The 25,620-nt window shown below is 42.9% G+C and overlaps 1 protein-coding gene across 1 annotated transcript in view; it reads left to right on the forward strand.

Annotated features, from left to right (window-relative positions):
- Window positions 1-25,620, forward strand: part of LOC135541530 (voltage-dependent L-type calcium channel subunit alpha-1D-like) — a 125,270-nt gene that overhangs the window by 46,800 nt on the left and 52,850 nt on the right. Inside the window, exons 5-13 of the mRNA XM_064967842.1 lie at window positions 858-1,063; window positions 8,240-8,392; window positions 8,522-8,718; window positions 9,136-9,239; window positions 12,817-12,989; window positions 20,502-20,579; window positions 23,605-23,692; window positions 24,008-24,034; window positions 24,546-24,706. Coding sequence (XP_064823914.1) covers window positions 858-1,063; window positions 8,240-8,392; window positions 8,522-8,718; window positions 9,136-9,239; window positions 12,817-12,989; window positions 20,502-20,579; window positions 23,605-23,692; window positions 24,008-24,034; window positions 24,546-24,706 — 1,187 coding nt within the window. The remainder of the gene's footprint in view (window positions 1-857; window positions 1,064-8,239; window positions 8,393-8,521; window positions 8,719-9,135; window positions 9,240-12,816; window positions 12,990-20,501; window positions 20,580-23,604; window positions 23,693-24,007; window positions 24,035-24,545; window positions 24,707-25,620) is intronic.

Consider the following 25,620-nt stretch of genomic DNA (forward strand, 5'->3'; position numbering starts at 1 on the left):
CCTCTATGGCCCTCCAGGCCTCTATTGGCAGCTCCATTCAGCCCATTTAGTGCCTACTGCTGCCCAGCTTTGACGTGATGTGCTGGGATGATTTCTCCTATTGGCTAGGTGAGGACAGGCTAACTGACTGGACTCTTGATTTATTCATGTCGTCTATGTAGTTTGTACATGTGTTCAATACATTTGTGCTATATTTTTCAGCTTGTGTTCTTCTTATTCATTTGTTACTGCAATCTTAGAAACATATATTATATTCAGTGTGAAGCTTAAAAGTCATATGGTGATTTGCTGTATCAGTAGATACCTATTAGAGGTCGACCGATTAATCAGAATGGCCGATTAATTAGGGCCGATTTCAAGTTTTCATAACAATCGGAAATTGGTATTTTTGGACACAGATTTTACCTTTTTTTTTTAAAGCACCTTTATTTAATCTTTATTTAACTAGGCAAGTCAGTTAAGAACACATTCTTATTTTCAATGACGGCCTAGGAACGGTGGGTTAACTGCCTCGTTCAGGGGCAGAACGACAGATTCTTACCTTGTCAGCTCGGGGCTGATCGAGCATCCTTTTGGTTACTGGTCCAACACTCTAACCACTAGGCTACCTGCCGCCAAGTCTAGGATGAGTTTGAGGAATAAGATTGCATAAACCGGGGGAACCTGATCCTAGATCCTACTCTGAGACTCTTTATGGATTCGGGCCCTTAATCGAAAGCTCCAATCCTGTAACATATTCTCATTCTTTCTGCTGTAATTCTATACAGACTGTTCAGTGTTGTCCTAGAGCTTTTTACCTGTAACATTCTCTTTCTGATGTGTTTCTGTAACACGTTTCCTGTGGTGTTTCTCTGCAGACTGTTCAGTGTTGTCCTGGAACTTTTGACCAAAGACTCTGTAGAGACGAAGGAGGAGGCAGAGGCGGGTGCGGCTGCAGCAGCGGCAGCGGCAGCGCTCCACCCCTCCGCACAAGGCCACGGGGGAAAGTCAGGCGGCTTCGACGTCAAAGCCCTCCGAGCCTTCCGTGTACTGCGACCCCTACGCCTGGTCTCGGGAGTGCCCAGTGAGTTACTGCTATCTGACCCTTCACCTTTGACCCCACAACAACACCGACCAGACCTGGGTTCAAATACTATTTGAGATCTTTTCAAATACTTTATCTGGGCTTGATTGGGCTTTCCTAACACAATGGAATAGAGAAGGTACAAGGAGTACAAACCCCATCAATCTGGCACTCCAGGCAGGCAAAAGGAAATTGGAAAGATTTGAAATAGTATTTCAACCTAGGTCTGACACGAATACAGTGTTGTGTTTATTGTTGTGAGTGCTGACTGACCCCTCACTTTTGACCCCCATGATAAAACAGACACAGCAACCTCTATTGACCTACAGTATGTAGGCTGGCTAACCTCTGAAAGTCACTGCATAACACACACCAATAAATAACACTGCGGAAAACTGTGACCTGATATAACTGGCATTACCTCTATAAGGTTCAATTCAGCCTTCCTCAATCTTGTGTCTCCTCCACCATTTTGTCTTGATGTCGCCCCCCCCCCGTGGTCATGTATGGTTCAGTGGCTAGGAAAATGAAAAAGTTTACTCTACACTCCTTTACTGTATGTTGTTCTGGAGAAAAATGTCCCAAAGTTACATATGTATTAGAAGTCTACTTCTGTCCTGACAGTCCCTCCCCAGCCCAAAACAGCCCAGCCGTTCCTCTCCATGACAGAAAGTGTTTCCCTCTCAGCTCAGACTATGTGTCTGTGGGGTGTAGACACTAACAGTAATATGTGACCATATGGTCTGTGTGCAGCCCCTCTGGAATGTTCTCTTAAACAAGCTGTCCAAATCAATGCCCCAGAGACATGAGTTCTCCTGCAAGTGTGTGTGCGTGTGTGTGTCTCCCTCACACCCATGAAAAAAAGACTCTTCGACATTCTGTCCAGATGCACATGCATGCACATGTTTACATACTGTACGACAAGGTTATTATAGTTTTGTGATTTTTTTTATTCGTTTTGAGGTTTTTATTTGAAATTCTGATTATTTTCAGTTTTCATACTTGATTTACTTGTTTTTATTCAGTTTTAGTTTGATAAAAACATTTCTATTTCGTTTTGATATGATTTTTTTTCAGGGACAGAAAGTAGGCCAGTGCATGGGAGGCTTGAAGCAGTACTCCAGTGCTATTTTAGAAGGTCCAGTCACACAAATGTCCTAAGTGGCAAAGGTCCGGATGGAAATTGTTTTTATCAGCATAGTAACAAACCTCAGCCTTGCAACCCATACGACCCCGGACTGTTAAAACTATTCACACCCTTCTTGTTTGCAGAAATCAAATCTAGCAGTTTCAACAACAACAAAAAATCAGACGTGGATTTTTTATTGTTGTTGTTCTTGTTGTAGGACACTAGTTTTAAAAATGTTAATATGGCAGTAGTCAAATCCTGACCAAATCCCCCCCCCAAAAAAAAATAAAAAAAATAACAATGGCTGTCTCACTTTGTCTTTGTCATGAAATTCTTTGTGGGTGATGTTCAGATGATTGGGTTTTTCCATTTTATATGTGTTCCACACACGCTGCCATCTCCTGACACTACAATACACTTGTTTTTGTCCTTTCCAGCAATGTACTCAAAACAATCCCATTGTCGTGTCTCTGAATGATTAAATGAGATGACAGGCTGTTTTATCAAATCGATTACCGAACGTTTAATTGATTACGTGATTTAATTCAACCATGCAACAATTAACTCATTCATAACCTGGGGCACCACAGAAGAGTGTTTATAGAGCTGCTGTCTTCTGAATAAACTCTTAAAGATCTGAAGATCTTTTTTATCAATATCAGTCAATTGTTAATCGTCACCTTATTCAGTCTCATTCTCAATGTCGTAAAGTACTTGGTTATCTGCACGAACCCTGGCTAACAAGTTGAATCAGCAATACACAAATTGGCTTAATTATTTATTTACTAAATACCTAAATAATCACACAGAGTTACATATAAATATACACAGGATAGATCATACATCGATTACTAATCATGTCATGAAAAGTCCCTAGTGGACAAACCCAAAGGAAGGGGGTTGGGTTTGAATGAAAGAGCGGGAAGACTGAGGAACAATGGAATTGGGTCTCCATCGGACCTTGAGAAGCTATGCTACCGTAAATACAGAATCTTATGCATTCTAATAACCGCCCTTTCGGAAAAGGAAAATGCAAGATTTTGCCACATTTCAGGCTTCAAACATAAAGATATAAAACTGTATTTTTTTGTGAAGAATCAACAACAAGTGGGACACAATCATGAAGTGGAACTACATTTATTGGATATTTCAAACTTTTTTAACAAATCAAAAACTGAAAAATTGGGCGTGCAAAATTGGGCGTGCAAAATTATTCAGCCCCCTTAAGTTAATACTTTGTAGCGCCACCTTTTGCTGATTACAGCTGTAAGTCGCTTGGGGTATGTCTCTATCAGTTTTGCACATCGAGAGACTGAAATTTTTTCCCATTCCTCCTTGCAAAACAGCTCGAGCTCAGTGAGGTTGGATGGAGAGCATTTGTGAACAGCAGTTTTCAGTTCTTTCCACAGATTCTCGATTGGTTTCAGGTCTGGACTTTGACTTGGCCATTCTAACACCTGGATATGTTTATTTTTGAACCATTCCATTGTAGATTTTGCTTTATGTTTTGGATCATTGTCTTGTTGGAAGACAAATCTCCGTCCCAGTCTCAGGTCTTTTGCAGACTCCATCATGTTTTCTTCCAGAATGGTCCTGTATTTGGCTCCATCCATCTTCCCATCAATTTTAACCATCTTCCCTGTCCCTGCTGAAGAAAATCAGGCCCAAACCATGATGCTGCCACCACCATGTTTGACAGTGGGGATGGTGTGTTCAGAGTGATGAGCTGTGTTGCTTTTACGCCAAACATAACGTTTTGCATTGTTGCCAAAAAGTTTCATTTTGGTTTCATCTGACCAGAGCACCTTCTTCCACATGTTTGGTGTGTCTCCCAGGTGGCTTGAGGCAAACTTTAAACGACACTTTTTATGGATATCTTTAAGAAATGGCTTTCTTCTTGCCACTCTTCCATAAAGGCCTGATTTGTGCAATATACGACTGATTGTTGTCCTATGGAAAGAGTCTCCCACCTCAGCTTTAGATATCTGCAGTTCATCCAGAGTGATCATGGGCCTCTTGGCTGCATCTCTGATCAGTCTTCTCCTTGTGTGAGCTGAAAGTTTAGAGGGTCGGCCAGGTCTTGGTAGATTTGCAGTGGTCTGATACTCCTTCCATTTCAATATTATCGCTTGCCAGTGCTCCTTGGGATGTTTAAAGCTTGGGAAATCTTTTTGTATCCAAATCCGGCTTTAAATTCTTCACAACAGTATCTCGGACCTGCCTGGTGTGTTCCTTGTTCTTCATGATGCTCTCTGCGCTTTTAACGGACCTCTGAGACTATCACAGTGCAGGTGCATTTATACAGAGACTTGATTACACACAGGTGGATTGTATTTATCATCATTAGTCATTTAGGTCAACATTGGATCATTAAGAGATCCTCACTGAACTTCTGGAGAGAGTTTGCTGCACTGAAAGTAAAGGGGCTGAATAATTTTGCACGCCCAATTTTTCAGTTTTTGATTTGTTAAAAAAGTTTGAAATATCCAATAAATGTCGTTCCACTTCATGATTGTGTCCCACTTGTTGTTGATTCTTCACAAAAAAATACAGTTTTATATCTTTATGTTTGAAGCCTGAAATGTGGCAAAAGGTCGCAAAGTTCAAGGGGGCCGAATACTTTCGCAAGGCACTGTATGTTTACTCTGAGCTGCGCTTCGATAGATGGGTCGAAGATGGAAGACTGGTTTGCCTAGCAGAGATCGCCATTATCCTTTGAAGAATCTTTCTGATCGTAGTGTTGTAGAGCAGATACGGTGAAGTACACTGTCGTTCTTAGGAGATTGTCTGTCCTTTCTTAGGCCACGTACGTTTACAGCTGCAGCTGATAACTCAACGTCTAGGATGTATCACTTCTTCTTTAGTGAATAATAGTTCAAAGTTCATACTAAGTTGCCATAATCAGCTCGTGCTGTATTCTGGCTGGTCTAGTCGAAATTCACCATTCCAACTTGATGATCGTCACCTCCACGTTGAAATTCGCCCACCTAAACGTTAGGACAGCAGTCCTCACATTTCTGGAACTAAATGTTAATGATCGTTATGGGGGCTTTTGTACTGGGGAGGAGAAGGGGCGTTTCATCCTTCTAACCAATATCTGTGCTCCCGAGGGTGGGGTTACTGATTGAGCATAAGTTTACTTATGAAACAATTCTCTCATTTAGAAGCTAAAATCACATTTTATCTTCTCACAAATAGTTTCATGTTTAATCACATATGTTTTGCAAGATTTTGAAATAAATCTGTTAGCTAGAATGTGTAGACATTCAAAGATACAATTACGTGGTCCTATCATCAATAACAATCTACCAAAACAATGACTGATCTGACATAATATTCTTTAAGTATCAACGGACCCTTCCATTACAGAAATATTGTCTCATTGTTCAACTTTCTGATGTTACCATCCTGTAGAGTCTTTCTCTGTGGTAGCAAAGGTCTTTCCAAAAGTCCATTCTGTAGAGTGGAGAGAGAGAGGTTCTGTATTTATGGGGAGGGGGAGAGAGAGAGAGAAAACACGTTTTATGACCCTCACCAAACAGGGCATAGTCATGACAGTCCTCCTCTGTTGGGTTCAATCTTGCAAGTTGCAAACCAACATAAAAATGACTGTGAGTTGTCCAGGTTGTGGGTCATTGTTGCCGTCCCCCTCTGGTGGTTTACCTTTGGTAGGTTTTCTGGAAGCTGCAAAGCACCACAGGAATGGCCAGGGGATGTCCAGTTTGGGGATCGCCGTTCTGGACCTGTCGTCTGGTCATCCAGACTAAAAGATCTGGGCAGTAACATAGGCAGATGTTAACAACGCACATGAAACCATACAGGGCTGTGCCTTTTACGACAGACCACTGCTGGTGTTGGGTTTGCTGCCGCCATTGTTCACACCTAGGGTTCAGGCTCACACTCCGCGCTCGCCCTCGGATTTCTTCCCTGTTAGCTACTGGTAGCTAGTATAGTGCTAACAGGGAAGAAATTTGAATCATTGCCATCTACTGGCAGCATTTACCCACCAGATTCAGAGGCTTCAAAGCCCCATCAGAAGAATAAAAACATTAAATTTTTGCCCAAAGTAAAAAAGAAAAAGAATAATAATAAACATAATTTATTATGTTTTTTGTTGTTTTTGCAGTCAAAGATAATAGTTTCAGTAGTTTTAGTTTTTCTTAATATTTTTCCATTTGAGTTTTTATTTTAGTTTCAGTTTTACTATAATAACCATTTACTATAATAATCAAATCAAATCAAATTTTATTTGTCACATACACATGGTTAGCAGATGTTAATGCGAGTGTAGCGAAATGCTTGTGCTTCTAGTTCCGACAATGCAGTAATAACCAACAAGTAATCTAACTAACAATTCCTAAACTACTGTCTTATACACAGTGTAAGGGGATAAAGAATATGTACATAAGGATATATGAATGAGTGATGGTACAGAGCAGCATAGGCAAGATACAGTAGATGGTATCGAGTACAGTATATACATATGAGATGAGTATGTAAACAAAGTGGCATAGTTAAAGTGGCTAGTGATACATGTATTACATAAGGATGCAGTCGATGATATAGAGTACAGTATATACGTATGCATATGAGAAGAATAATGTAGGGTAAGTAACATTATATAAGGTAGCATTGTTTAAAGTGGCTAGTGATATATTTACATCATTTCCCATCAATTCCCATTATTAAAGTGGCTGGAGTTGAGTCAGTGTCAGTGTGTTGGCAGCAGCCACTCAATGTTAGTGATGGCTGTTTAACAGTCTGATGGCCTTGAGATAGAAGCTGTTTTTCAGTCTCTCGGTCCCAGCTTTGATGCACCTGTACTGACCTCGCCTTCTGGATGATAGCGGGGTGAACAGGCAGTGGCTCGGGTGGTTGATGTCCTTGATGATCTTTATGGCCTTCCTGTAACATCGGGTGGTGTAGGTGTCCTGGAGGGCAGGTAGTTTGCCCCCGGTGATGCGTTGTGCAGACCTCACTACCCTCTGGAGAGCCTTACAGTTGAGGGCGGAGCAGTTGCCGTACCAGGCGGTGATACAGCCCGCCAGGATGCTCTCGATTGTGCATCTGTAGAAGTTTGTGAGTGCTTTTGGTGACAAGCCGAATTTCTTCAGCCTCCTGAGGTTGAAGAGGCGCTGCTGCGCCTTCTTCACGATGCTGTCTGTGTGAGTGGACCAATTCAGTTTGTCTGTGATGTGTATGCCGAGGAACTTAAAACTTGCTACTCTCTCCACTACTGTTCCATCGATGTGGATAGGAGGGTGTTCCCTCTGCTGTTTCCTAAAGTCCACAATCATCTCCTTAGTTTTATTGACGTTGAGTGTGAGGTTATTTTCCTGACACCACACTCCGAGGGCCCGCACCTCCTCCCTGTAGGCCGTCTCGTCGTTGTTGGTAATCAAGCCTACCACTGTTGTGTCGTACGCAAACTTGATGATTGCGTTGGAGGCGTGCGTGGCCACGCAGTCGTGGGTGAACAGGGAGTACAGGAGAGGGCTCAGAACGCACCCTTGTGGGGCCCCAGTGTTGAGGATCAGCGGGGAGGAGATGTTGTTACCTACCCTCACCACCTGGGGGCGGCCCGTCGGCTGCAGTGAAGGAGAGACCGCATGTTTCCGTTGCAGGCCGTGTCAGTGTCACTGTATTGTCCTCAAAGCGGGCAAAAAAGTTATTTAGTCTGCCTGGGAGCAATCTTATTATATGCACAGGCACAAAAGTGCATTCACAAACAAACCACATACCCACACACATACTTCATACAAACCCTCATAACATGAGTGGATTGGTGATCCAATGAGCCCGTCCTCCCCATTTCTCCTCCCCACCAGCCTCAACTGACCAATACCAATTCAACCACATACAATATTACTGTTGCACACACACACACACACACACACACACACACACACACACACACACACACACACACACACACACACACACACACACACACACACACACACACACACACACACACACACACACACACACACACACACATCTAACTATGTCTTCCCTACCTAACCTGTATGTTTGACTCTTTCTAGGTTTACAGGTTGTGTTGAACTCCATTATTAAAGCCATGGTCCCTCTCCTCCACATCGCCCTGCTGGTCCTGTTTGTCATTATCATCTACGCCATCATCGGCCTTGAGCTCTTCATTGGCAAAATGCACGCTACCTGCTTCTTCCCCAGCACAGGTAAGAGCGTGCGTGTGTGCGTGTGTGTGTGTGCATCTTACCATCTGTGTGTGTGTACATGACTATTGCATTTGTATTTCAGTCTCCCACTCGGTTTCTCTCTCTCTCTCCCCACCCCCCTCTCTGTAGGCATGATAGCGGAGGATGATCCGGCTCCATGTGCGATCTCAGGGCACGGGCGCCAATGTCCCATCAATGGCACCGAGTGCAGGGAGGGCTGGCACGGCCCCAACAACGGCATCACCAACTTTGACAACTTCCTGTTCGCCATGCTGACTGTGTTCCAGTGTATCACCATGGAGGGCTGGACAGACGTGCTCTACTGGGTGAGGCCCTCCGTCATAGAGATCCTATCATTCATATCATATTTCAGTCTGTACCCTCTGCTCTCCCTGTGCGGTCTCTGTATGAATTTTGACCCGCTCATTCCCTCTGAGAATTTGACTAAACTGGTGTGTCAGTAGATTAGTCATTAGGCCTAGATGTGACTGACATTTAAATGTTAAAGATTCAGTCAAGCATTTCTCTATATATCCCAGAACCTTCCCTCACCTTTTTTTATCACTCTGAACTGTAAAACTATATATAAATGCCTTGAGGTTTTTCCTTTCATCTTGCATTCTTAGCAAACAGGTATTCTCACCTTTCTCTACCTCGGACTATCCATTTTATTCTCTTTCTCTTCCTCCCCTCTTTCTTCTTCTTCTTTCCCCATCTCTCTTTGGTGACGGGTGCTCCTCCAGATGAATGATGCTATGGGTCTAGAGCTACCATGGGTCTACTTTGTTTCTCTTGTCATCTTCGGCTCCTTCTTTGTTCTAAACCTGGTTCTGGGAGTGTTGAGCGGGTAAGACACGTCTGTCTGTCTGTCTGTCTGTCTGTCTGTCTGTCTGTCTGTCTGTCTGTCCGTCTGTCTGTCGTCCTGGTTCTCTCTCTATGTCTGTCTGCCTGTCTGTCTCTCTCTGCCTGCCTGTCTGTCTTACCTGTCTATCTGCCTACCTGTCTATCTGTCTGTCTGTATCTATAGGTCTGTCTGTTAACCTGCTGCTCTGGGCTCCAACAGGTGAACGACGCCATCGGCTTTGGAACGCCCGCCATCTACTTTGTTAGTCTGATCATTCTGGGCTCCTTTTTCGTGCTTAACCTTGTGCTGGGTGTTCTGAGTGGGTAAGAGGTGGAGGGGGCTGTGTCCTGGGTGTTCTGAGTGGGTCAGAGGTGGTGGGGGCTGTGTGCTGGGTGTTCTGAGTGGGTAAGAGGTGGTGGGGGTTGTGTGCTGGGTGTTTTGAGTGGTTAAGAGGTGGTGGGGGCTGTGTTCTGGGTGTTCTGAGTGGGTAAGAGGTGGTGGGGGCAGTGTGCTGGGTGCCGAATGCTCTGCAGTGCGGTGTGGGCTGTGTGTGTGCGCTGTGCGCATTGTGTTTTCTGTGCGCGGTGAGGTAAGGACAGACAATGGTGTGGTTTGCAGTGTGTGGTGTTGGGGAATGGTGAGAAAGTCTCAGGGAAACAGAGATGGAAATACTCAGTCACTGGTAATACAGTATTCCATTTTGATATATAATTCTGACTGACGGCATTTACTGCCCTGGCCACCACCAGTATAACCTTTGTCGACCTCTCACTCATTTTGCGTTGTGTTTCCTCGTCTCAACAAGAGCCGTTTCCCCCCACCTCTGTCATCACCACCACCACCCAACTTCCTGAGAGATAAATTAATCTCATTCCTTGCCCTTCACTCCCTCCTCAGCCTCACTTTCTCTCCTCTCTCTCTCTCTCTCTCTCTCTCTCTCTCTCTCTCTCTCTTCTCTTTCTCCTCTCTCTCTTTCTCCTCTCTCTCTCTCTCTCTCTCTCTCTCTCTCTCTCTCTCTCTCTCTCTCTCTCTCTCTCTCTCTCTCTCTCTCTCTCCTAATGCATCAACCCAGTGTACTGCTGCTTCCATTCCACTGCATTGGGGAGGAAGTGTTAGTGGAGGTGGGGTGTTAGTTCATAATTAAGCAATAACGTGTGGTATATGACCAATATACCACAGGTAAGGGCTGTTATATGCACGATGCAACACAGAGTGCCTGGATACCTAATATAATGTTTACATACCCTACATTATTCATCTCATATGTATACGTATATACTGTACTCTATATCATCTACTGCATCTTTATGTAATACATGTATCACTAGCCACTTTAACTATGCCACTCTGTTTACATACTCATCTCATATGTATATACTGCACTCAATACCATCTACTGTATCTTGCTTATGCCGCTCTGTACCATCACTCATTCATATATCTTTATGTACATATTCTTTATCCCCTTACACTTGTGTCTATAAGGTAGTAGTTTTGGAATTGTTAGCTAGATTACTTGTTGGTTATTACTGCATTGTCGGAACTAGAAGCACAAGCATTTCGCTACACTCGCATTAACATCTGCTAACCATGTGTATGTGACAAATAAAATTGTATTTTATTTTATTTGATACGGCCCTTAGCCGTGGTACATTAGCCATATACCACAAACCCCCAAGGTATCTTACTACTGTTACATGATACATGTCACCAGCGTAATTAGAACAGTAAACAAGTAGTTTACATCATACCCGTGGTATATTCAAGCAATAAGTCCTGACTGGGTGTGGTATATGACCAATATAACATGGCTAAGGACTGTTCTTAGGAACAACGTAACGCAGACATAGCTGTGGTATATTGCCGGTATACTCCAAACCCCTAAGGTGCCTTATTACTGTTATAATCTGGTTACCAATGTAGTTAGAAGAGTAAATATAAATGTTTTGCCATACCCATGGTATATGGTCTGATATGCCACAGCTTTCAGCCAATCAGCATTCAGGGCTCGAATCATCCAGTTTATAATGTCTGATAGACCACGTATTTCAGGCAATCAGCATCTACGAGACAAAATACCTGTTTATAATTCTCACTACACCGGGGCTCTCCAGCCACGTTCCTGGAGAGCTACCGTCCTGTAGGTTTTCACTCAAGCTCTAATCTAGCACACCTGATTCTAATGATTAGCTGATTGATAAGCTGAACCAGGTTAGTTACAACTAGGTTGGAGTGAAAACCTAGAGGAGGGTAGCTCTCCAGGAACAGGGCTAGGGACCCCTGCACTACTCTATGGCCAGCAGCACTCTGAGGATGTGTGTTCTTTCTTAGAGGTCTGTTGGCGGTTGGCAATGTTCCCTAAAGGTTCTGCTAATGTTCCCTGAAGGTTCTGCTAATGTTCCCTGAAGGTTCTTCTCTCTCTCTCTATGATTTTTTTTCTTTCTTCAGATGTATTTGCGGGGAAAGTCATTTAAGAGAAAATTATATTACAGTTCCAGTTAAGTTTGACATTCAGTAATTGTAGATGATTATAGTAATTAATATGTCATACTGTAATATGCTATAAGTGGGACTGATTATTCAAGCAACAATTTACGTAGCAACAAGACCCACTGGGCAAAACAAAACAGCTAAAGGAATGTTTGTTTTTACAAATTGACAAATTCATTTAAAATATGTCTACATGTTATATTTTCATATTCATAGCATATTATAGGCACTCCAGGGTACACCTTTTGGTTTCCAAAATGTTCTAGGAATATCATTGAGATGTTCTATTGTAGTGTATTTAGTAGGCCTTTGTGAACACAATCCTCTGGGAATATTTTGACAACCACAATTGTTTGATGCTTAATTCCAAAGTGATGACATCCCTGTGTTAACCACTCATTTGAATGACTGAACGATTCCCTGAAGCTACCCACAATATTGGCCAGTGGTCATCAGCTTGCATGTTGTTTTGTGTGTGTTTCTGATTCCTGTGTGAAAATAGTATAACATTCTGACTACATACCAGTAACCAGTAACCACTCCCCCCATTGGTCTATCTCTGCATCATATTGATGTTCTGTTGTTATTGAAAGGTGTCCGTCCCCATCCAGTGGCTAGGCTAGGGTTAGGAGGACTACACAGGCAATCAGAGGACAAAAGTAGTGCACTATATAGGGAATGGGGTGCCATTTGTGACAGTGATATAATAGAAGGAGCAGTTCTCCAGTGTATTGATGTGTTATACTGTTAGGAACTGGATACACAACCATGCATTGGTATCATATTGACTGTCTGAAGGGCACAGTTGTACTGTGGATTAGATTGACTGTCTAACGGTCTGAAGGACACAATTGGATTGAGCACTCATTGCCCATTCAGTATGAACTGTATTACATTTTGTATACAAATTGTGTGGTGAGGCGTTGCTGAGTTTGAGCATGTGTTTTGTGTGTGATTTTGCATGTGGCGCATTTGTGTGTTTTTATGTTGTGTATGCATTCACTAACGTGGGTGCATTCTGTGTGCCTGTCTGTGTGCATGTGTGTGGTTGCATGTGTGTGCTTGCTTCTGTGTGTGTCTGTGCCCACAGAGAGTTCTCCAAGGAGAGAGAGAAGGCCAAGGCCAGAGGAGACTTCCAGAAGCTGAGAGAGAAGCAGCAGCTAGAGGAGGACCTGAAGGGCTACCTGGACTGGATCACTCAGGCCGAGGACATCGACCCTGACAACGAGGACGAGGAGGGCAACGAGGAGGGCAAACGCAACCGTAAGCACCCTACAACATACACACACATTCTACCCTAAAACACACACACACACACAAAACATGTGCACACACAAACCGTACACTACACACCACCCTAAATCACACACTACCACAATACACACACAACCCCAAAACACACACTACCCCAAAAACATACACACTATCCTAAAATGCACACTACCCCAAAACATACACCCTATCCTAAAACACACACTACCCCAAAACATACACCCTATCCTAAAACACACACTACCCCAAAACATACACCCTATCCTAAAACACACACTACCCCAAAACATACACCCTATTCTAAAACACACACTACCCCAAAACATACACACTATCCTAAAACACACACTACCCCAAAACATAGACACTGTCCTAAAATACACACTACCCCAAAACAAACACTACCCCAAAACATACACACTATCCTAAAACACACACTCCCCAAAACATACACACTATCCTTAAACACACACTCCCCAAAACATAGACACTGTCCTAAAATACACACTACCCCAAAACATACACACTATCCTAAAACACACACTCCCCAAAACATACACACTATCCTAAAACACACACTCCCCCAAAACATACACACTATCCTAAAACACACACTCCCCCAAAACATACACACTATCCTAAAAATCACACACTCCCCAAAACATACACACTATCCTAAAACACACACTCCCCAAAACATACACACTATCCTAAAACACACACTACCCCAAAACATACACACTATCCTAAAACACACACTCCCCAAAACATACACACTATCCTAAAACAAACACTCCCCAAAACATAGACACTATCCTAAAACACACACTACCACAAAACATACACACTATCCTAAAACACACACTCCCCAAAACATACACACTATCCTAAAACACACACTCCCCAAAACATACACACTATCCTAAAACACACACTACCCCAAAACATACACACTATCCTAAAACACACACTCCCCAAAAGATACACACTATCCTAAAACACACACTCCCCAAAACATACACACTATCCTAAAACACACACTACCCCAAAACATACACACTATCCTAAAACACACACTCCCCCAAAACATACACACTATCCTAAAACACACACTCCCCAAAACATACACACTATCCTAAAACACACACTCCCCAAAACATACACACTATCCTAAAACACACACTCCCCAAAACATACACACTATCCTAAAACACACACTCCCCAAAACATACACACTATCCTAAAACACACACTCCCCAAAACATACACACTATCCTAAAACACACACACAGCACAAGAGTAGCCAGTGAGTGTACCTGTGCACCACAGAAAAACTACAGTATGGGTGGCATGTTGTTTAGGGAAATATAGCTACTGAAGGTTTCCAGTGTGACCTGCTCTTTTGCAGTCTCGCAGCTCTCATTGGCCACACTGGAATTCTGTGTTCAGGGTTACTGTGTTAAATCCACATACACACTAAAATACTACACACTCGCACACAAACACACACACACACTAACACACACACACACACTAAAGTACTAGACACACCACACACACACGGCTAAGCAGATAATATAGATTTGGTGAGCCAGAGTCCCCTGTAATGTAGGTCAGTGTAGGGAGACGAAGCCAAAAGATCAAGGTTGTTTAAAAAAAAAAAAGATTACACACATAATCTGTGTCACGGCGGCGCTGCGAGTCAGGTGATTACACTCTCACTCTCTGTCTAGACACACACACACACACATAGACACACACACACTCCTACATGTACAACTATATTAACCACTATATCTTGTAATCAGCAATGTTTCCAATATTGTTGTCAACTATTGTTATGACTCTAAAGAGTATCTATGTCAGGTTTGTGAGGTGCACTATACAACCTTCCTCAGTTCACACCATAGTCATGTTAGTGGAGCTCCAGTTGAGTTAGTCTGAGAAGGGAAAAAAGGGATAAATCATATTACTTGAGCAGAAGAAAGACTGTAATCCAAATCCTCTTTATGTAAGCAGCACATGATGCAGAACAGAACAGCAAACTGTTGCTGCCCCTCCATACAGCTTTAGTACTGTACCCTCCCTACCTGTCAACCAGATACTGTTACTACCCTTCCATACAGCTTTAGTACTGTACCCTCCCTACCTGTCAACCATATACTGTTACTGCCCCTCCATAGCTTTAGTACTGTACCCTCCCTACCTGTCAACCAGATACTGTTACTGCCCCTCCATACAGCTTTAGTTACCCTGTCAACCAGATTCTGCATACAGCTTTAGTACTGTACCCTCCCTACCTGTCAACCAGATACTGTTACTGCCCCTCCATACAGCTTTAGTACTGTACCCTCCCTACCTGTCAACCAGATACTGTTACTGCCCCTCCATACAGCTTTAGTACTGTACCCTCCCTACCTGTCAACCAGATACTGTTACTGCCCTTCCATACAGCTTTAGTACTGTACCCTCCCTACCTGTCAACCATATACTGTTACTGCCCTTCCATACAGCTTTAGTACTGTACCCTCCCTACCTGTCAACCAGATACTGTTACTGCCCCTCCATACAGCTTTAGTACTGTACCCTCCCCACCTGTCAACCAGATACTGTTACTGCCCTTCCATACAGCTTTAGTACTGTACCCTCCCTACCTGTCAACCATATACTGTTACTGCCCTTCCATACAGCTTTAGTACTGTACCCTCCCTACCTGTCAACCAGATACTGTTACTGCCCCTCCATACAGCTTTAGTACTGTACCCTCCCTACCTGTCAACCATATACTGTTACTGCCCTTCCATACAGCTTTAGTACTGTACCCTCCCTACCTGTCAACCAGATACTGTTACTGCCCTTCCATACAGCTTTAGCACTGTACCCTCCCTACCTGTCAACCAGATACTGTTACTGCCCTTCCATACAGCTTTAGTACTGTACCCTCCCTACCTGTCAACCAGATACTGTTACTGCCCCTCCATACAGCTTTAGTACTGTACCCTCCCTACCTGTCAACCAGATACTGTTACTGCCCCTCCATACAGCTTTAGTACTGTACCCTCCCTACCTGTCAACCAGATACTGTTACTGCCCCTCCATACAGCTTTAGTACTGTACCCTCCCTACCTGTCAACCATATACTGTTACTGTCCTTCCATACAGCTTTAGCACTGTACCCTCCCTACCTGTCAACCAGATACTGTTACTGCCCCTCCATACAGCTTTAGCACTGTACCCTCCCTACCTGTCAACCATATACTGTTACTGCCCCTCCATACAGCTTTAGTACTGTACCCTCCCTACCTGTCAACCAGATACTGTTACTGCCCTTCCATACAGCTTTAGCACTGTACCCTCCCTACCTGTCAACCAGATACTGTTACTGCCCCTCCATACAGCTTTAGTACTGTACCCTCCCTACCTGTCAACCAGATACTGTTACTACCCTTCCATACAGCTTTAGTACTGTACCCTCCCTACCTGTCAACCAGATACTGTTACTGCCCCTCCATACAGCTTTAGTACTGTACCCTCCCTACCTGTCAACCAGATACTGTTACTGCCCTTTCATACAGCTTTAGTACTGTACCCTCCCTACATGTCAACCATATTACTGTTAATGCCCCTCCATACAGCTTTAGTACTGTACCCTCCCTACCTGTCAACCATATACTGTTACTGCCCCTCCATACAGCTTTAGTACTGTACCCTCCCTACCTGTCAACCAGATACTGTTACTGCCCTTCCATACAGCTTTAGCACTGTACCCTCCCTACCTGTCAACCAGATACTGTTACTGCCCCTCCATACAGCTTTAGTACTGTACCCTCCCTACCTGTCAACCAGATACTGTTACTACCCTTCCATACAGCTTTAGTACTGTACCCTCCCTACCTGTCAACCAGATACTGTTACTGCCCCTCCATACAGCTTTAGTACTGTACCCTCCCTACCTGTCAACCAGATACTGTTACTGCCCTTTCATACAGCTTTAGTACTGTACCCTCCCTACATGTCAACCATATTACTGTTAATGCCCCTCCATACAGCTTTAGTACTGTACCCTCCCTACCTGTCAACCAGATACTGTTACTGCCCTTCCATACAGCTTTAGCACTGTACCCTCCCTACCTGTCAACCAGATACTGTTACTGCCCCTCCATACAGCTTTAGTACTGTACCCTCCCTACCTGTCAACCAGATACTGTTACTGCCCTTCCATACAGCTTTAGTACTGTACCCTCCCTACCTGTCAACCATATACTGTTACTACCCTTCCATACAGCTTTATTACTGTACCCTCCCTACCTGTCAACCAGATACTGTTACTGCCCTTCCATACAGCTTTAGTACTGTACCCTCCCTACCTGTCAACCATATACTGTTACTGCCCCTCCATACAGCTTTAGAACTGTACCCTCCCTACCTGTCAACCATATACTGTTACTACCCCTCCATACAGCTTTAGTACTGTACCCTCCCTACCTGTCAACCATATACTGTTACTGCCCTTCCATACAGCTTTAGTACTGTACCCTCCCTACCTGTCAACCAGATACTGTTACTGCCCCTCCAAACAGCTTTAGTACTGTATATTTCTCGTCACCACCCCTTCCTATGAACCAGAGAGCAGCACTATACCACTACACTATCTCTCAGTCTCCAGTCTCCTTCCCCTAGAAAGTACTGAGCTCTAGATTAGAATCACAACCTCTTTCACAGATTTACTTTAAAGCCACATCTCTCCTGTATTCTCTCCAAACTCCAGAGTTTCAGTACGGTCCCTGTCCCTCTCGTGTTTACCAAGTATGTAGATTTAGTCAAGCATCTCTGCCATGCTTCCAAATATACTGTTTTACTTAGACATTTATCGTTCTATTGTCAATAACTGTATTTCAGTCCCTCCAGGATTCTGCTGTTATCACAATTGTTTTTGCAGAATCAACAGTTCCCTGCATATTATGCGAGGGCTTGCAAATTTGACCAATCACTGCGGTATTGCCGCATAAACAATAAAATCATTGCAATATTATCGCATATAACTGACCCATCTCCCCAGAACAAATAGAGGGCTCGCAAGTTCAACCAATCACCACACATTTACCGCAGAATATGGTTCAATCAAGCCATGCGTCATCGAAGTTTTTGCCTCGTTATTGCATTTTCGTTACAAATTGGACAAAATCATTACATTTTCCCATACATAACGTCAAAATTGCTGTAGCAAAATCAAGTATTTTTACCTGCAAATATCACAAAAAAACTCTGTGAAATCCTGGAGGGATGGGGATTTAGTAATTGAACCTTCAAACCAAGTAAGGTAATGTATATTAAATTATAGTAAAGTATAGTAAAATATAGTTTAAGTATAGTCAAGTATAGAATACTAAAGCAAGTAAAGGATTACCACAGGATTATCACCACTGCCTCCATTTATACACAGTTAACATAACTAGTAACTGGATAGTAACATGATAGAAGATATGTATCGTAGGAGTAGCATCTTCAGTATGTAGGGGTCTCAGAAGAGATCTTTCTAGTGCTCAGGATGCTTGGCACTAGGCTGAAGGTTGGTGTTAAAGGTCAGTGGTTATAATAACATGGATCCCTCGGCGATGCCAACTTGTGAAATGCATCACCCTGGCTTTTCTGTGTCTATCACCGTACCCGGGCATGACATGAGAGACTGTAGAGTAACATATACACTGAGTGTACAAAACATTAAGAACACCTGCTCTTTCCATGCAATTGACTGACCAGGTGAATAAGTTTTAATGTCACATGCACAAGTACAGTGAAATGCATTTTTTTCAAACTAAAAAGTATTAAAAAAATTATAATTCCAGGTAAAATCCAGGTCAAAGCTATGATCCCTTATTGATGTCACTTGTTAATTCCACTTAAATCAGTGTAGATGAAGGGAAGGAGACAGGTTAAAGAAGGATTCTTAAGTCTTGGGACAATTGAGACATGGAATGTGTGTGTGCCATTCAGAAGGTGAATGGGCAAGACAAAATATTTAAATGCCTTTGAACGGGGTATGGTAGTAGGTGCCAGGCGCACCGGTTTGTGTCAAGAGCTGCAACGCTGCAGGGTTTTTCATGCTCAACAGTTTGTGTGTGTATCAAGAATAGTCCACCACCTAAAGGACATCCTGCCAACTTGACACAACTGTGGGAAGCATTGGAGTCAACATGGGCCAGCATCCCTTTGGAATGCTTTTAGGAAGGTGTTCTTAATGTTTTGTACACTCAGTGTGCATGTGAATGCTGTTAATGCATTGCAGCATGTAGGTATAGGCTCTAGAGCTGTACTGTTCTGTATGACCCCCACCCTCCCCTCCGGCCTGCAGGTGCTAGCTTCCTGTCATGTGACTAACAGTTGTCCATCTTCCTCTTCTGCTCCTCTTCAGTGTCTACCACAGTCCATGCTACTGGTGTCAGTGGTGCTGGTGTTGTCAGTCAGTGTCGCTGTTGCCAGCTGTACTGGGTCGTTCCACGAAAAGAGTGCCTTTAAGTAGAAATTGTGCACAAATATTGAGTTTTAAAAACCTGTTATATTAAATGATGTGCCCTTTAATATAGACCACATTGAGAATTTAATAAAGCAGATTTTATATTTGAATTAAGGCTTGCTAAATGCTTGTAAAATTAAACATTTTGATATGTCCCTTCATAAACCCTGTGCCACTTCTAGAAAGATTTTAACCCACTTAATCCCAAAAGTTACACTATCATTGTAAAGCTCTTGTTATTTTGTTGCTTTGACAATGTCATTTCTGAAGATTATTATTTATGTCATGTAATTTGTGTTTAATTTACATATGTCCCTCATTTTAAGGTCAACCCTGTTACGTGAACTGAAATCTCGTTTTTAATAGGGTGAAACTATTAGTAAAAAAAAAAAAAATTAATCCTAAATTCATTGAACATCTAATAGTAAAATTATACAGAAAAGCAAGTGAGCTGGTTCTGATCTTTTTGGCAATTTTCAGGTGTTTTGTGGTGTGAAAATAAGCAGGTCAAACATAAAAAGTCAACCCTAGTCACCCATAGACAGGCTAGAAATGTTTTAACAATGTATTTTCTTGCATTCTATTGACCCTCCCAGTTGCACACAACAAGCTTCCATTCCCCCGGTCACAACGGGAGGACAACGGGAGTTATGGCTCAACAGATTTAAACCTGTTACTTTATTTGGCCCTTAATAGCCACTTACTATCTCATTGAGATGTGTTTTTATGAAGTTGAACATATACTCTTTATGACAGTATGTTAAAAGTAGGTGAAATCAAACGTTTTTTTTGACCAAGTTACACTTCTCGAAAGGCATCGAATTGGTGGAACGACCCTACTATTATTGTTGCTGTTACGGTTGTTGTTGTGGTGCATTGTTACTGTGCTGCTCTAACCTATCTTGATAGAGGCCCATTCTCCTCCCCATGTTTCTCTGCTGTGCCGTCTGCTGTCTGAATGCATGGGCTTGCATGCATTAAACATGAAGGGGTGACTCTGGCTGACCTCACAGAGAAGAAGAAAGGAAGCAGGTTTGGGTGGTTCAGCCAGTCCTCCGACACTCATGGTAAATCCCCTGGTTTTCCCTTCCACATTGAACAAGTCTGCGTGTGCGTGTGTGCGTGAGCAAGCTTGTGTGTGGGTGGGTGATTGTGCGTGCTTGGGTGAGCTTGTGTGTTTGTGTATGTATTTGTTTGTTTGGGTATGTCTGTGTGTACACCTCTGTGTGTCTGCAGCCTAATGTCGGCAGCCTAATGTTGGCAGCCGAATGTCTGCAGCCTAATGTTGGCAGCATAATGTCTGCAGCCTAATCACCCTGCTTGTGCTTTGCTATTGTGATTGACCATTCTGTTTGAGCATCACTATCCTTTCGGTCTTGCTTTTCCTTTTGTGTTTTTTTCTGTGTTTGATAAAGCCTCTCTCTGCAGGCCAACTCCTGCTGTTTCTGACTCAATGAGCCCAGACTCTCTCATCCCCTGTGAGTGGAGTCACATGAGGAGCACCAGGCAGCATAATAGGGATACATACTGCTCTGGTTGATACCAGGCACTCAACTTCTCTCCCTCTCTCTCTCTCTCTCTCTCTCTCTCTCTCCATGTGCAGCCCCGTTAAATCAGCTAGGCTAGGGGCTCAGTGTGAATAGAAAAACGGGGCTAAACCAAGATCACTACATCCAGCAGTCAGCAGTATTGAGAAAGAGGGAGAGAGCTGTCGAAGGACTCAAGAGTCAAAGAGAACGCTTTCACACAAACCTCATAACCTCGCACAAACAGGCTGTGGTCTCACATAAAAGTTGTAGCTTTGTTTCTTTTCACACAGTCATAGCAGCAGTCTTCTCATATTACAGAATTTCTCCCAAAGTATTTAGAGAATATTTTAAGAGTCTAATATTTTAGAGTAGTACAGTACCTTCGGAAAGTATTCAGACCGCTTGACTTTTTCCACATTTTGTGACGTTACAGCCTTATTCTAAAATGGATTAAATAAACAAAATTCCTGAGAAATCTACCCACAATACCCCATAATGATAAAGTGAAAACAGGATTTTGAAAATGTATGTATTAAAAATATAAACTAGAAATACCTTATTTACATAAGTATTAAGACCCTTTATGAGACTCGAAATTGAGGTCAAGTGCATCCTTGAGATGTTTCTACAACTTGATTGGAATCCACCTATGGTAAATTCAATTGATTGGACAGGGACAGATATGTCTATATAAGGTCCCACAGTTGACAGTGCATGTCAGAGCAAAAACCAGAGGCCAGTAACCGAAAGGGGCCAGTAACCGAAAGGTTGCTGGATCGAATCCCAGAGCTGACAAGGTAAAAACCTGTCATTATGCCCCTGAACAAGGCAGTTAACCCACTGTTCCCTGGTAGGCCTTCATTGTAAATAAGAATTTGTTCTTAACTTTTATATATATAATAAACAAACAAACAATGAAGTTGAAGGACTTGTCGAGAGCTCCGAGACAGGATTGTGTCGAGGCACATATCTGGGGAAGGGAACCAAAACAATTCTGCAGCATTGAAGTTCCCCAAGAACACAGTGCCTCCATCATTCTTAAATGGAAGAAGTTTGGAACCACCAAGACTCTTCCTAGAGCTGGCTGCCAGGCCAAACTGAGCAATCAGGGGAGAAGGGCCTTGGTCATGGAGGTGACCAAGAACCTGAATAGTCACTCTCTTTGGAGATGGGAGAACCTTTAAGAAGGACAACCATCTCTGCAGCACTCCACCAATCAGGCATTTATGGTAGAGTGGCCATTTTTCAGCGACATGGACTGGGAGACTCGTCAGGATCGAGGCAAAGATGAACAGAGCAAAGTACAGAGAGATCCTTGATGAAAACCTGCTCCAAAGCGCTCAGGTCCTCAGACTGGGGGTGAAGGTTCACCATCCAACATGACATAGACCCTAAGCACACAGCCAAGACAACATAGGAGTGGCTTCGGGACAAGTCTCTGAATATCCTTGAGTGGCCCAGCCAGAGCCCAGACTTGAACCCGATCTAACAGCTCAGGAAAGTCCTGAAAATAGCTGTGTAGCAACGCTCCCCATCCAACCTGAGGGACCATGAGAGGATCTGCAGAGAAGAATGGAAGAAACTCCCCAAATACAAGCTTATAGTGTCATACCCACAAATACTTGATGCTGTAATCGCTGCCATAGGTGCTTCAACAAAGTACTGAGTCAAGGGTCTGAATACTTATTTTTTATAAATTAGCAAAAATCCAAAAAAACTGTTTTTGGTTTGTTATTATGGGGTATTATGTGTAGATTGATGAGGAGAAAGAAGAAAAAAAAGCATCAATTTTAGAATATGGCGGTAAAGTAAAACAATGTGGAAAAAGTCAGTGCCGAAAGGTGTTAGTGTTTTAAGTCTAATATTTTTGTATCTAGTGTTTTGTGTCTAATATTTTAAAGTAATACCTTCTTTTTTTGTCTAATATGGCTGTTGAAAGGAGCATCCTCTTTCTTCATCCTGTACTCCACTGCATCAGAGAGCCCTCAGACATAGCAGCTGTCCCTCCCCTCTGTTCCTACATCTCTAACTCATTATGTTAAGTCATAGTGATGATTACAATGACCATACTAGTAACACTTATGATGGCAGTTAGTTTATTAATTCATAGTAAGTTAATAAGGTGCTAGAAGCCAGTAGTTATCATGATGAAGAGATATCCTATCACATTGTCATACTTTCCAGGGGATATAAAATAAACACAAACCCTATAGTGGTTTCTTTCTTTCTTGTTTTTCTATCTGCCCACTTTACAGACTTTCTTCTGTCTATTCTGTTGCACATGGATTTGGTTTTGGGAGGTATTGTCCTTTGGAACCGAATTTGTGTTGTGGTTTTTTTGTTGTTGAGAAAAGGGATTTCTTAGAAATTCCTGCAGTGATGCTGACCGTTCTTTCTTTCTTTGATGAATGAGGTTTATTTTCTCTGGGATGTGTTTGACTCGGCTGTGGTACCGTGGGTCTGAATGTGTACTGTACGGTTGAGGTGTGTGTGTGACATGTACGGTGTGTTGTACATGGGGTTCTGTATGTGTGTATGATGAGTACTCTGTTTGCCACTGCAGCGAGTATGCCAGCCAGTGAGACGGAGTCGGTGAACACAGAGAACGTGGCCGAGGATGAGGTGAAGACACCGTGCTGTGGACCTTTTTGGTGAGAACTCCCCCAGACTAGAACCACATCTGCAGTTCCGTACCATAGAACACAACCTGCGATATCATAGAAACTACCACATTCTTTACAGAAACACAACCCCTGAGTGAACTATTGTGTGCTTTATCTATCTTTATCTATCCTCTATCTATCCTGTCTGGACAACTGCTGGTGTAAAACAAGCTTTAATAAATACATTTGTTTGGTTGACCACTCATGTTGCACATAGGATATGTGGCTTTGTACAACATTTATGAATATCCTGCAGTCAGCAAGCTAAACTGACATCTATTATAAACGTTTTGATTTTTCCAGTCAAAAAATGTCAAAGTCGAAGTTCAGGTCAGTGAAATCACCTTTTACCTCACACGTGTCCTTGCTTGATGCATGCAGCAGCAGTCTGTACAGTAAAAGTTGTATTTTTCTGCATGAAGTAGTGACGTCTGTTATTTCTGTAGATAAATGCTTGCTTTAGGTTTCTCTACTGTATGTGCTGTTCTGTTCTCTGGAGTCAGCTTTAATGAGTCTGCAGGTAATAAATCAACTCCAACTCCCCTTTAAACATGTCAGCATATAATCTGGGGCATCGGGAGGAACTGGAGGTGCTGGAGCCTTGTGCAGTGTTTTTATACTTTTTGATTTATACTGCATGCTATGCTGCTCTCTCCCTGTCCCAAAGTTCTTTCAAAGTTCATTGACTTCTCTTTCCCAAGTTTTCTTCTAATATTCTTTGAACAAAGTGCCTGCCTACACCACCTCTTTATATACTTCCTAACCCCCCTCTAACCATCGATCCCCCCCTCTTCAATGAAAACCTCCCCTACTAGTCTCCCTTTTACTTCCTGTCTCACAGTCGGCGCTGGCGTCGCTGGAACAGGTTCTGCCGCAGGAAGTGCCGGTTGGCAGTTAAATCGGTGCCTTTCTATTGGCTGGTGATCATCCTGGTGTTTCTCAACACACTCACCATCTCCTCAGAGCACTACATGCAGCCTGACTGGCTCACTCAAGTACAGGGTTAGTACACTACAATCAGCCTGACTGACTCACTCCAGTACAGGGTTAGTACACTACAATCAGCCTGACTGGCTCACTCCAGTACAGGGTTAGTACACTACAATCAGCCTGACTGGCTCACTCCAGTACACGGTTAGTACACTACAATCAGCCTGACTGGCTCACTCCAATACAGGGTTAGTATACTACAATCAGCCTGACTGGCTCACTCCAATACAGGGTTAGTACACTACAATCAGCCTGACTGGCTCACTCCAGTACAGGGAGTGGGTCTACTACACCACATACTGGCTTCCATTGTCTGAACCACTGTATCAGCAAAACATTTACATAATGTACTGACAAAACATATTAAAAAAATAATCACTCTAAAATGGTTAAATATCACCCCCCCCCCCCTGTGCCATAGGGCCAGGAGTTTTTCCTGACCATGTGACTTGACCAGCAAAACTTCAGGCCCATACAGCATTTATACTCTATAACTAAGGACCAGAGTAGTCTTATTTGCAAGACTCATGGTGCTCCATGGCAGCTGTGAAAAGAGACTCAACCAGAATTACTTCCAAGTCAGGTCAGGTGGTAAGGAAAAACTCCTATCAATGATATTTTTAATGTGACTTGCTTCAGCAGTCACACTTTAAATCTTGTTGTAGGACAGCTGACTAAAAATGTGGCATTCAGATCCAAAACATGAGATGCACGTTTGAGAACGATTCCACTATAATGTGACTATTTTTACAATGATGTGGTGAAGCTTTGAAACAAAGTTGGCACTTGTTGTAGCAAACGAGTATCATTAAATACATGCACCAGAAACATGGCACACTTTGTGACTTGACAGAGAAATATCAGCAAGCTAGCGATTACTGCAGCAAAAGAGCTAGCTAGCTGTCTGCTTGGCTTGCTAGCTGCTT

Source organism: Oncorhynchus masou, chromosome 6, assembly GCF_036934945.1.
Source record: "Oncorhynchus masou masou isolate Uvic2021 chromosome 6, UVic_Omas_1.1, whole genome shotgun sequence".
NCBI classification, from domain to species: domain Eukaryota; kingdom Metazoa; phylum Chordata; class Actinopteri; order Salmoniformes; family Salmonidae; genus Oncorhynchus; species Oncorhynchus masou.